The 13,334-nt window shown below is 39.0% G+C and overlaps 2 protein-coding genes across 2 annotated transcripts in view; one reads left to right on the top strand and one right to left on the bottom strand.

Moving 5' to 3' along the window:
* Positions 1–13,334, bottom strand: part of LOC137852211 (uncharacterized) — a 143,668-nt gene that overhangs the window by 26,127 nt on the left and 104,207 nt on the right. The window lies entirely within an intron of this gene.
* The window catches only part of MYO3A (myosin IIIA), a 114,971-nt gene that overhangs the window by 92,991 nt on the left and 8,646 nt on the right, over positions 1–13,334 (top strand). Inside the window, exons 30-32 of the mRNA XM_068673687.1 lie at positions 2,862–2,985; positions 4,089–5,067; positions 5,753–5,891. Coding sequence (XP_068529788.1) covers positions 2,862–2,985; positions 4,089–5,067; positions 5,753–5,891 — 1,242 coding nt within the window. The remainder of the gene's footprint in view (positions 1–2,861; positions 2,986–4,088; positions 5,068–5,752; positions 5,892–13,334) is intronic.

The raw sequence follows: 13,334 nt of genomic DNA, 5'->3' as shown, positions 1-13,334 counted from the left end.
TGTTCAGTTGGGAATAGGTTTTGCTACATATCAGTTATGTTTGAGAAGACTACAACCTGTAATTTCACTCATATCTGATTCTTTTTTTGCCAGGACTCAGTCAGAGCTAGCAAATTATCCTGCCTCTTCTGCAGCAATAATCGCCTTGCACCTTGTTGTATACTATATGACATCTCTTTTTCCTTCCTATATTTCTGTCTCTCCTGTCCCTGTAGAGATGTCCCAGAACCAGATGTAGTCTAGGCAGCTCTGAAATCAGTGGCAATACAACTCAGAGAGGCACAGGTCCGAAAACAGCTGGCACAAATCTGCACAGTGCTTTTAGTAATTACAAAGGTAGTTACCCCAAAGATAAGTTAATGATGCCAGTACCCAGGCTATCTAGATGTAAACTTCCTCTGATATGCCTTCATGAGTATATACCAACACTATTGTTGGTTTTAATCATTGTCACAAGCACCTGTTAATTGCATTGAGCCAATGTTAGAGTGTATTGAAGAGCACTTTGCTGCAGTCTCTAGAATTTTATCAGCATAAAAAGGAACCTAAAACCAGAATAAAATGCAGTGATGTGCCAAAAATAATTACCCATCTGAAACTTGTCAATTACTGTAGAATATTTGCAAATGCAAAACTATGAATTTATCACTTTACTCAGTTTGTTGATCTCCCCAGTGTTTCTGCTCATCCACCTTCTTTATCTTGAACGCAATTTCAAGTTTTTTTCAGTGCACAAGAAGCTAAAACAGAAGGAAGTCCATTTTTACTTAACTCTTGGAGTATTTCTTCCTATTTTTAAGTCAGTTCAAAACCCCCCTTCCAGTTTGAAAGCAATGTTTAGATAGCTACAACATCAAAACAAAAGCAAATTTCAAAAGTGAACCAGAATAAGTCTAAAAAGACCATATTTGTCTTACATGGCATGTCCACTGACAATGTAACTTGATATAGTTAAAAACATCTCCTTTTGACTTATTTTTATAGGGAAATGGAATGAAAATTTGCCCAAGTACAAGAAACTGACAGTATTCAAAATTCTTTACAATTTGCACTTTTCTAAAGCCCTGCCAGACAGCAAAATGAAACCCGAGTGTGCCACTTTGAACAAATGTTTGAGTTCCTTTACTCTATGTCCAGTTATCAATATATAATTTATGTCCCTTTCATACAGTGCTTTTTACACCAATCCACTGCATCTAGTGTAGCCCAAGCTGGTCTAAATTGCGAGTAGGGAATGCTAAAGCAAAAACAAACAAACAAACAAAAAATTAACATAAAGTTTTCCAACTGTGTCAGATTGTTTATGCTCCTCTCCTGTTCTTAAGCTTGACCTTCCTCTCCGATCACAACACTCAGCACAGTTGGAATGAGAGTTCCCATATCTACCATCTCCTCAGGGTTGTTAAATCACCCAAATCCTCGATCCCCATAGTCCTGCTGTTGCATTTGGAGTTAGAGTTCAACAGAAATATTTTGACAAAACACTTTGTTCATCTTATTTTGCCAAGGATTAGCAGGCTTGTCCAAACCACAGCACTGTGGAGAGTGTGCCAGTTTCCATTGGGAAATGATTTGCAACTTCAATAATTTTTGAAGCAACATTCTGAATGGGATTCAGTTTCTGATTATGACACCTCAGTGTAAATCTCTGAAAGTGACCTAGGTCTCTAAACTCCTCTTAGAGTCAGCAGAGCCTAGAGTTTGAGTAATTTTATTCTAAACCACCAAATGCTCAGAAAATTTGTAACTGTACTGGTACCTAGTGCCATTTGAAATGCCCCAGGTTATCCTGTCTGGCCTCCAGCTTTATTTCATGTGGCACACCCAACTTTCTGGCACACCCAACTTTCTCACAGCAGAAAGCCCAGTCTGTTTCAACGTGTCTGCCAGCTCCATGTGGATGCTTTAGGCATCGTGGAGCACTTCAGATGGCACTAGATACTCACGTGCCAGCAAGCATATCAAGCCCCTAGTGACTAGTCATTGACTTTAACAAGAGGTTAGAGACAGCACAATTGCAGACACCTTTATGTACATACCTAAATTTAGTTACCTTCACCTGGAGCTGAATCCCAGTCCTTACAGTACCAACTGGTATAAGTGGTGAGGGTGCATATGTGTCTGGTGAGAGACCTATCTTTGAGTCTTTATTTAGCATGATTCACAACATAAACTTAAACATGCCACAAAGCAAAAGTACCGAGTATGCTTGCCAGAGTGTGTCTGGTTATTGTGGAGCTTAGCTCACTTTTCATGCTGAGCTTTCTCATTTTGAATAATGAGTCTTTGCAAAAGGAGCATGAGCAAGGTCTGCTGCAACTGCTGAGCTGTAAAATTTTCAGTTTCTCTCTAATCTGGTGAATGTTCAGCTAAGGAATTAAAGTTCCAAGCCTGTGCCAGAAGAGAGGCTGGTAATCTCTATAGCCTGATTGCCAGGTGTTTCCCAGGGAAATAAAGACCTTGAGTCAAATCAATTGCCTGAATCAGGAAAAGCAGATATGTGGTGCTGAGAGCACAGTGTTCTAGAGGTACTTCGACAGCACTACAGTTCTGTGTCTTTCAACATCTGCCTTTATTTTTTTCATTCCAATAAAATACTGAAAAAGATCTTGCTTCTGTCCTCATGTACAATGGCTGCAGCTTTCTGAAATACCAAAAGGTTTTGTGGGACAGAATCATTCCAGCTGAAATGTAATCATAATTACCACCCCAGTCTGTATGCTCTTATTTCTCCCTTTGTTTTTTGTTTGTTTGTTTTTGTTGTTTGTTTTGTTTAATAACATTATCATTTAACTCTCTGAAATATTTGAGATACCCATTGTTTGTTGCCTAAGGTTGTTTCATATTATAAATTGTATCAGTTGCCAGAGGATACTTACTCAGGAAGAAGAGGAAAGAACTAACTGAGACAAGGAACAAAGCAGCAACAGTAATTCAGTCTCACTACAGGGGATATAAGGAGAGGAGAACCTTCAAAAGGAGGAGGTAATATTTTCCATCTCTTCTGTCACTGTGTCCCTTTTTAGTAACTAGACTGATAAAAATAGGGATATAATCTACAAGTGAAGCAAATTAGAATTATTCTAGATGTATGTGTATGTATACATTCACTTGGAGTTCTTTCAATGTCAGTAGGCAATTTTCTCGTATTTTCAAGCCCAGGGAATAATGGCACATTTAGGGGAAAGATAAACAATACTGTGTTTACCTGTAATGTTAATGTAACTTGTAAATGAATCTCTTTCTGGAATTGGATATTTGCAAAAAATGCTCAGACAAGAGCAAGAAACAGGCATCTGCAAGGAACTGCTCTCATCTTAAGTCACTGTCTGATAAGCATAGGTGATGACAAGCAGGAACCTAGAAGACTTGCTCAGATCAGACAGATGAAAGTAAGGGGAGGCAAATCACATTCTAAATACTTCTGCAACATAGCTGTAGTCCTAGTCACTGAAGAGGAGCATTTTGCACATCACCATCTTGTTTTCAGTGACAGCATTTCAGTAGCTGAAGACTACTCCAGAGAGGTAGAAAACAGCTGTGAATGAGTCAAAAGTCTTTCTCAAGAGACAAAGGGGAGGAACAGTGTGGCAGATTTCACCTGGCACTTAAGTTTTATAGACAGTAACAAACACAGTGGAGGGAATTGGTCTTTTAAGTTTGACCTGGACCTGTGCCCAGGATCATAGAAAGAAAACAGTCCAGTGTGATGTGAGGCAGTTTTCTTTCATTAATACATTTAGGATTGTGTGTATTTATACACACTGGAGGTGCTACAAATTTTCTGCCTTACATTCTTGTTAAACGTTCAATTAATTATTTTCTGTTTTATCACCTGCCCTTGTGCAGTGATTTTCTGTGAACAGTTTAACAGGGATATCCCTTTTAACATTAAGAAGTAATAGTCAATAGAGAAACATAGATTGGCTTTCTATCTTCAATTCCAGCTATGTGCATTAAATCTTTCCCATGTTGCAATGCATCAAATTGCCTTTTACTACACAAGCATCACCAAAAGTAGTTGCAAAGTTGTTACTATCCTTCATCTCCTTCAGCTATAATTTCTTGCAAAATTCTATTCCATTCAGGGAATCACTTAGAGAGAAACAAACTGAAAATGCATCAGCCTTTAGTGAAAAGAAAAAGGATGAAGAACTTCAAGATAATGAGGAAAGTCCAGCTGGAGTGAAGAGTGCCCTTCCAAAAACAGAAGAAGAAGCAGCTATTATTGTTCAGAGCAATTACAGAGGGTACAGAGCCCGTAAAAAAATAAAGGAACAATGCAAAAAAATAGGAGAGGAAGAATTATCTGCTGTCGAATACCTTGAAGCACAACTGCAGCCACTTCAAAATATTATACTAGAAGAAGCAGTGAATGAGGAGATTCAAGATGAAGGTGATGCTGTTACTGACAGTGAGTACACTAGGGACAGTGACATAGGGAATGTACAGGAGCAAAAGAAAATGCCTACTAAAGAAGAGACAGTTTCCATGAAGCAGAACCCTGCAGTAGAGCATGCTGATGAAGGTGAGGACCAGGCATCTTTGGAAGAGTCATCCAGCAAAGCTTCTGTCAAAAGCACAGCTGAGCCTGAACTCCAGCAAGGGCAAACTAACCAAGACACACTCAGTACAGATGGGCAAAATCAAGAATCTGCTGTGGTCCAACCCAAGACCAACAGGAATGTGGAAAGAAACCATGTGAAACATGAAGTGATGATGCCTAGAGAATGTAAAGGAATTATAAGAAAAGAGTCAATAAGAGGCTCACGGAAGCAAGCTGAAGCAGACAAACGAGGTTCAGAAGACAAAGAGAAGGCAGCAGTGGTTATTCAGAGCAATTACAGGGGTTACAGAAGGAGAGGACAACTCAGAAAAGAAGGGAAATTACCTTGCAAAAGTCAAGAGAAAACTATAAAGGAGCCAACAGAAGCAGTACACATTCAAAATAATGATCCCCACACAACAAAAGATAGGGAAACCACTGTTATGGAGGCTGAGGACTCTAAGACACTGAAGGGAGGCTCAGAGAAAGAGCCTTGTGATTTGGCAGCCTTTTCACGGCAGGTAAGAAGCTTATAAGCTAAATTTGTTAAACATAACACTCTGAGCAATGACAGAATGGCAAAGTTATTTTACTGACTTCAGTGGAACAAGTTTTTACTCTCTCGGCTGAGACTGATGTGTTGTTTTTTTTTTTTTTAATGAGTGTTGCATTAAAAGGCATATTTGGGGCTGCAAGAGAAATACCCTTTTTAGGAAGGAGGGAAAGACGAAGTTAGAAAAATGGGTAAAAATTATGTCAGTATCAACCTAAATGCAGAAGCTCTGACTTTATTGAAATGTGCATTTACCTAGCAAGGCCCTTAATTCAGCATTTGAAATGTCTCTGTAAATAAAACAGTAAGTTGCTGTGTCAGTGCCAGTGACTTGCACATGTGCAGAGCCATATGCCTGCAGTTGCAGAAGCTGTTCTGCATCCCGACATCAGCAAGACACCATCTGCCCACCTGAGTGAACCAATATGAAGGAGCTGCAGGACTGGGCAGTAGTATGGGGCTTTCTACACTTTTTTGTTTGGTTGGTTTTAAGGAAAGGGATGGGAGGTAAGTGCAGTAGGTGTCTGCACTGTAGTAGCTGGAGAGATATCTTTTAAATTCATTATCAAGCCCACTGTTTTACCCTTGGTTACCTTGGAACATATATGCTTATTTATATAATAATGAGAAATCCTGTGTTACATTTTTTTCAGATATCAAAATTATCTGAAGACTACTTAGCATTGCAGCAAAAATTAAATGAAATGATATTGTCACATCAGCTGAGACCTGTGATGCTGTCCAAAGATAAGCAAACTAATGACCAACATTCTTCTAATGTTTGTCAGTCAGGTAATGTTGAACCTTACTCTTTAGGCTGAATTTTCATTTGTTAACAGGACTGTCAAGAAACAACTCCTTTTCATGGTTTAAAGGCCAGGGGACTAGAAGAGGAACTAGCTCTGGCTTCTCATGTAACTCCAGCTGTTTATTTCTGTATTAAGCCTCTTATCAGTATGTGTCTGAAAACTATTTTCCACAGAAATGTCCAAGCATGACTGGGATTTACACATTTATCATTTTTCTTGGTACTTTGTTTCAGTGCTTCTTAAGATTGGTGAATTGTGAGGCCTAGACACAGCATATCTAGTAATAATTTTATTTGGTAAAAGATACACATTGACTCTTCTTTTATTCATTGTTCCTCAGCAGTATGTGTTACAGATGAAACATGCAGCTATGTTTTAAAAACAAAATATTTTTAGGTACTATGTCAAACACTTTGCCACGGTTTATCACGTTTATGCTGAGTAAAAGTTTTAGCTACCCAGAAGTGCAACTGAGTCTATCAAAACTTGCAACTACTCCCCATGTTGGTGGGCATGACTTTAAAATCATAAGCAAATTCTTATTAATAATTAGCATCCATTTGACTTCCATGCTTAAAAGATATAGAAACATCTGTTCCAGTTAGCATGGGCAGTAGGGCTCCCAAAATGTAACCATTCTTGGAGCAGGTTAGGTGCAGGGGTACTGATAGGTAGAAGACATGGCATTCAGAGTATGCCCCACCAGGAGGTCCACAAAGAGCTCGAGCCTTCTCAGTTGGAATGGACGTAACAGGTTTTCCTCAGCCTGTTTTTTTGGGCTGTAGGTGCAGAGGAAGACAAGGGCAAACATGGAAGTTGGCTGGGTGGGCCTCCATCTCTGCAGGGAAGGTTGTGTCAGCCATGCCACTTTGCTGCCTCTGGGGAAGAACTCTGCTCGCCTCTGCACAGCTGGGATCAGATGCAGAGGTGCCCCTGGCTGCCTAGAGCCAATTGTAATACTTGTGTTATAACATTGTGGCTTTGGCTGCCATGTTGCTAAAACATCTTTCAGATCCCATGGCTAAGTGGAAGAGATCCTAAAGGTACTGCACCCCCACTTTGCAGCCCTTTCAAGAGGTCAAGCATCTCAAATGAAGGCTTGGTGTTTAGAAAATCTAAACCTCGAAGTATAAACTGCCTGCTTCTAGATAATCTACGTAGATTAATCTGTTCCCAAAAAATAACAAAAAGAATACAAATGTGAAGCTAAAAACAAAGTTCTGTGATCTTCCATTAAAGGCTGAATAATGTTTGGGTTTGTACTGAGTTCTTTATTAAATATTGCAGATTTTTTTATGAGGTAGATCTGAGGGATTAAAAATGCGTGCTATGGAAAATAGCTCTCGGTTCTTACACATTCTTCCTCCAGAAGCTGGAGAAGAGAGGTAGATGGAGGAAAGAGAATACAAAAATCCCTGTTTATCCAGCTAAAGGTCTCATTACTTACACCAGTGAACACAGTGAAAGTGTATCAGTATGTTCATGCCATGCGCAGAATAGCAGTGTCCTCCCTAAGCACTGCTATAAATTTAAGTAGCTCTGCAAGAGGCAAACGAATGTCAGAGCTTGTCACCTGTGCAAGCAACCCTGCTTAAATTGGTTGCCAGTCAGCTACTTATCTTCCCTTTGTTTTTGAAAATGTCATGCTGTTTTACATCTCTGTGGCGCTATAATACAGTATTTTTCCAATGGTGAAGTGTGTGAAAGTGCTGTTTGTACCTTTTTGAATGTGGAAGTGAAGAGTGTCATACATTTCTTTGAACCAAGTCCCAAGTTTTTAAAACAACAGTGAAACAGTTGTTGAGTGGCATAAGGACTTTGGTCTCATTTTGTTGAATAGAAAGACATGCAACATTTTTACAAGCTGCTATTATGTTGCTTTAACAAAAGGAAGATTTATTTTCTTATTTTTTTCTCCTGGCAAATGTGTGCATGTGCGATATGACAGCACTTTGCTCTTTTGTGCACCAGGCATAGTCTTTGAGAATGTTTTGATCCTTTTTTTTTTTTTTCTCCTCTTTAATTTTCAGGTGCAAAAAGTGACTGTTTGTTAATAATGTCTAATTGCCTTTTGCAAAAAATGTCAGCAATGGTAATCATAATCCATGTTTAGACAGAGTTACTCTTTCCAAAGTAAATGCATTTAAAATGAAATAGTGGGTACTATTTGACCACAAAGCTACAAATGAATTCAATACAAACAGAAATGTGCTACTAAAGCGCAGGTCTGCTAACGCCCTATTTTGCCCTTAAATATTGTAAATCCTGAGTTGGCCTCTTCTATCTCAAACCAAACTAGCCTTTCCAGCCTGCTTATGGCTCTCCAGCCAGTAACTCATTTAATGCTCTGCTCCAGTAAGTAAAACCACTCCAAAGCCAGCTTTTATTATACCCATTGTTCCCAATCTTTTTGTATTAGGCTGACTCATGATAAAACAGGCAGTATTCCGCCCGGAGCTAGGTCTGGTTCCTTGGCCCTTCTTGCCCAGCTGGTCTGAGTTGGGCAGCTATCGTCCCTGTGTACTGTGTTCCCTTGTCGTACCTCACACAGGTTGTGGGGCTACTTGTGATAAATGTGACAAAGGTGACTTTTGAAAAATACTGAACTTTAAAAAAGCAAGAAGGCAAGCCAGGTGGCCTCTAGTCAAACTGTGTCCCTTCCAAGCCATGACATGAAATTTCAGTCTCCGCACCACGGTCAGCCTGACAGTGAACAGCAGCTCAGCCTCACCTAGGGCACAGCAGGATGGCAGCAGGGGGCTGAGCCTTGATTGCTCACATCCCTGCAGACATATTTATAAATGCTAAGCCTCACTGAAAGACCTTCCTTGGTATGGAACATGAACATTTTTTTTCTACATTCAAACATAATTCACACAACAGGAAAACTGTTTACTTTCCAGCTAAGATCAATCAAAAGAAGATGCTGCAGCAATTCCCAGGTGTGCCTGGGAGCTGGTTGGAGCCTAAGCCTTGCAGAACTCAATCACAAAGCTGAAATTTGTCTTAATTTAAGCAGATATTTATTATAGCAAATACGATCTACCTGGATGTACAGAATACGTAAGTAAAAATATGCATATGATCACGTGGGTTGTACTGCCTAAAAAACAGGAGTTACCAGCATCCTGGATTTCTTCCTTTCTGTATTCAGTGTAGTGAGATCACAACTACATAAAATAAAGACATGAGATAATGTGCCACAGACTGCTGTGCTAAAGTGAAACATGTAGACATGGTGAGTGATGCACTGTCTGTTATTAAGCAGAGAGGAGCCTTCCTGTCCTCTTGCCTACATTAGGTGTTACAGTACAGTTTATACACATTTACAGAAGGATACACTTTTAGTGTAGGTTTCTCTCTAGAGCCACCTTTGCTGTGCTACCCTTATGAAAGCAGAGGTTGTTTAGCAATTGTTTAAATCATGTAGCATTTGTCTATATCTAATTACTCTGGTGGTTTACACTTATTTACATAACTTCCTCAGCTTCACTGGTTTTATATGTCATTTTACACCTATAATATGTGAATTGTTTTTATAGCTTTATGCCTAATAGGAATGCTTGTCTGCCTTCATCAGTGGCTAGGTGGCCACTGTCAGTTTTAGAACTTACCTGCTCCTATAATAGAACTCACCTGCTCCTATAATAAAATATTTTATTATATTGCTGCCCACAGAAGGGAAAGAACTGCGGGATTTCTGGGTGGTGAACTGTGACAAGTGTTCAGATTTTCAAAGTTGTTTATAAAAATGCAAATCCTGCAGTTTAAAGAACCTATGAGCCAAAAGGTTAAATGAGTCTTAAATCTACAAGGTTAAATTGTTCATAAGTGAATTTAAAATGCACAAGGTACACTGCACAAGTTTACTGGAATAAACACTATTCCCCATGGCTCAAATCACCAAGTAGGTTATATTTTCTTGTTAAATACATTCAGCAAACATAATAGCTACATCCCAGGACTGCACCTTTGGACTACAAGTGAGCCTTGGGGTTACAGCAGTGTTAGCATAGATACACAAATGGCTGCTATCTAGTTTTTTAAGGTCAAAACCTGAAGGGGTGGGAATATGATCATGATGGGGACAGATTTTTATTTTTTTTTTTTACCAGATGAATAATGGTGCTCATCTTTGTAAGTATTAAATGACAGTTCAAGTACAAAATCTCTGGAAGATAATTTTCTATATTTAAAATGAAATTCACTGGGAACAAGGAGCTCCTGTGCAGCTGAGAGCTTATTCAGCTACACAAAGCCGTGAGTCAGGCAGGGTTTTCACCCGGGATTCCTCCTGCTGTAGGATGCCACAGCACTGTTTTCACTGAGTACTTGGGCAGTCTTTGCAGGAAAAAGGGAGCTCTTCTAGTGCTGGGGGAGCACAGCAGTATTGAGAGGCCAGTCTTTTCCTCAGAGGAACAGAGTGGCCAGCCGTGGAGCACTGAGGAGTGGGTCTGGAGAAAAGCAGGGCAGTGAAGTGCTTGTGCTGTTTGGCCATTCTTTGGGCACCAAGCATCCAGGGCACAGAAGATCTGTGCTGGGAGCTGGTTAGATCCATTGGCAGATCATGAGATGAGGGAAGTTGAAGAAGTGGAGCAAAGCCATTTCCCTATAACATCCTCTCCTAAATAACAATCAGCCTAGGCCACCAGACTCTCAGATATGAGAGTATCAGTGTCAGCGAGAGACTGAAACTGAGACTCTTGGTGGGGTGGGCAGGACTTAGGCATGAGAGATCAAACATTGTCATCTCCTGCTGGGTGCAACTAGAAAGTTCTCCATCCCTTGCAGTTCCTAGTAATCCCCCTATGTTTTTCTAGATCGCTAAAAGCTTGTGCCCATCAACCATAATTTCCAAATCTTGGCATGGGTGAACATTCTGTGAACAAACAATTCCTAAAAATTACTAACCAGAACATTAGAGAATAGTGTTTTTCCTACGTGCATTTCCCAAACTCAATTTACTTTTTTTTTGGTACAATTAGCACAACAAAAAGGAATGCACGTAACTGTTGTAAGCAGTAATAGCTGTTAATTTATTGTTGTCATGTCCTGGAATTCCAGTTATTACCTCCGCATTTTTTTTTGATTACTGCCAATCTCCCCAACAAAACCCAGACAATTACTGGTTCTACTGTCTGGTTGTTTTGATTGTGTGTGTGTGTGTGTGTTTTGTTCTTTTGTTGTTGTTGTTGTTTCCTGCTTATTTCTTAGACTACCTTTTTACTTCCTGTCCCCATAAGATGTGGAGCAATGCTGAATCAAACAAGTAACATTTCACTTAGGTGGCCTGCAGACAGGTTTATCTGTTTCTCCAGGTGGCCTAACAAACAGAGACCTTTCATCACTTAGATGTTTATCACACTATTTCTGCAGTCTTTGATATAAGATCTGTTGTAAGTCATACGTTAATTTACATTAACATCCATGGATGTTGATTCCTCTAGATTGTTGTCTTCCAAGTTTATCATTGCACGTCAGGATGTGCAGATACATTTCAATGTAAAGGGCTGGTGATACTGACTCATCTTTATTCAAGCATTTCTTGCCTGTACTTGAACGTTTCAAATGTGCACTGCTATCTACAGTTTCTGTGGTTTGTGGTGGTGTTCAGGATACGCATACATTAAATAGGCAGCCACACTGTTCACACACCTTGACTGACCCTTTGCAGTGTAACTTGTTCATTCTCTTGGAGAGTGAGCTTAACTTTTGTTAAACTTCCCACCATCACTTGATCAAATGTGATGGTCTGCTTCAGCTTTGGGCAGCAGAGAGATTTAACTTCCTGGGCATGGATTACAACATGACACACGCTCACTGTTAAGTTCAAAAACATTCCTACAGGAGGATTTTAAGCAAAAATAAACAATAAGGTATTTTACTATGGAGAGATCAGGCTTCAAAAGAAACATTTTCTTTGTTATGGTCTATAGAAGCAACATAATTGGCCTATTTAATAAGTGAATGATTTTACTCCTTTCTGCTTCATTGCTTAACGCAGAAAGGTATAGGCCATCTACAAAACAAGCACATCAAACTCACCATTTATCAGGACTGAGTATTTAATTTGCCTTCCACCTTTAACTCTACCAAGTAAGTGATTTCTGGAACTATCAGCAGCAAATAAAAAGTAAATCTTACTTTGTGCAGTGAGTTATCCAGTACAACAAACAACTACCTCATCAGCTGTATTTCAGTAGCAATGAACAGAGACATCTAAGTGTAGAGGGAAATCACAAGTTTACTTTCTGGTGAAACAAAGAAAGGTAAATCCAGCAAGCTACTTTTAACATGCTGTGTAATTTAAAGGAAAAACTCAGAATTGCATTTTCAGTCCTCTATGTAATTCTAAGAAAGAAAAACAAGATGCCCAGGCTTAGAATACTGACTGCCCCAGCAGGATACTTCTGTCCCCTCGGTTCTTTTGCATAGCTCATTCATATATAACATGCATGAGCCCAGATAATTAGCTATTTTTTCCTAAAACCCTTATCATTATCAAAATAATTTTATAAAATGTAAGATGAGTCTTCTTTGCAGAGCACATATGCAAGAAGTGTATAACTAATTTCAGATGGAATAATTGTTATCTAGAATATGAGAATGCTTTCATATGTTTGACAGTGATGAATTAAATAATGTAACAGCATACATCATTATAGATTCTTGGGGAACAATAAAAATCTTTAGGTATTATGAGAGTCTTTTCCTTGAGAATTTCTTAGAGCTTCCAATTTGATTTCATTTTATTTTTCTAGCAGTCAGGATCTTTGATACAATTTTTGTAAATGCCCTACATACAAGAGTTTAGGTATTTCTCTTAAATTACACTGAACTTTATGTGCTTGGTTTTCTGGTTTTGTTTTTGGTTCTGTTTGTTTTTTTTTAAGGTATTGTTTCCAGTTTAGGCTTCCATTGTGTTTAAAAATACAACAGGGAAGGTTTGCCTCTACTCAGTCACAAATGGAAACTCAGATAACTCCAGGTGGTCCATTTGAAATGCAGCAGGGTACCAACAGCCCACATAGAGCACAGTCAGGCCTTCCATACCTACTCAAATGAAAGAATGTAATTTATATTTAATACAGGTTAGTGAAACGAATGTATTGCATCTAAATCTCATTGTTTAGCATGAATTATCTGTGCCCTGACTTAGAAAAACACCATCGTTCTCTTAAGTGCAAAATTTTAAAAGGTACTTGTTCATTCATTACATGAGAAGCAGTCTGCATTCTAGATAAGAAACTAAAACAATAAATGTAATCATTATCCAACTACATTTTAAATTAACATTATTCCTTCTGGCTCCTCTGTATATCCATGACCTTTACAAGCCTCTATTTATCACACATTAAAAAAAAACTTACACAGCTAATTTTGCAGGAGTCAACACTGATGTATTACTGACCGTTTCTCATTTTAA

The sequence above is a fragment of the Anas acuta genome, chromosome 2 (assembly GCF_963932015.1).
Source record: "Anas acuta chromosome 2, bAnaAcu1.1, whole genome shotgun sequence".
Classification (NCBI taxonomy): domain Eukaryota; kingdom Metazoa; phylum Chordata; class Aves; order Anseriformes; family Anatidae; genus Anas; species Anas acuta.
The sequence above is the reverse complement of the archived record's forward strand: the minus strand, read 5'-3'. Positions and strand labels throughout refer to the sequence as shown.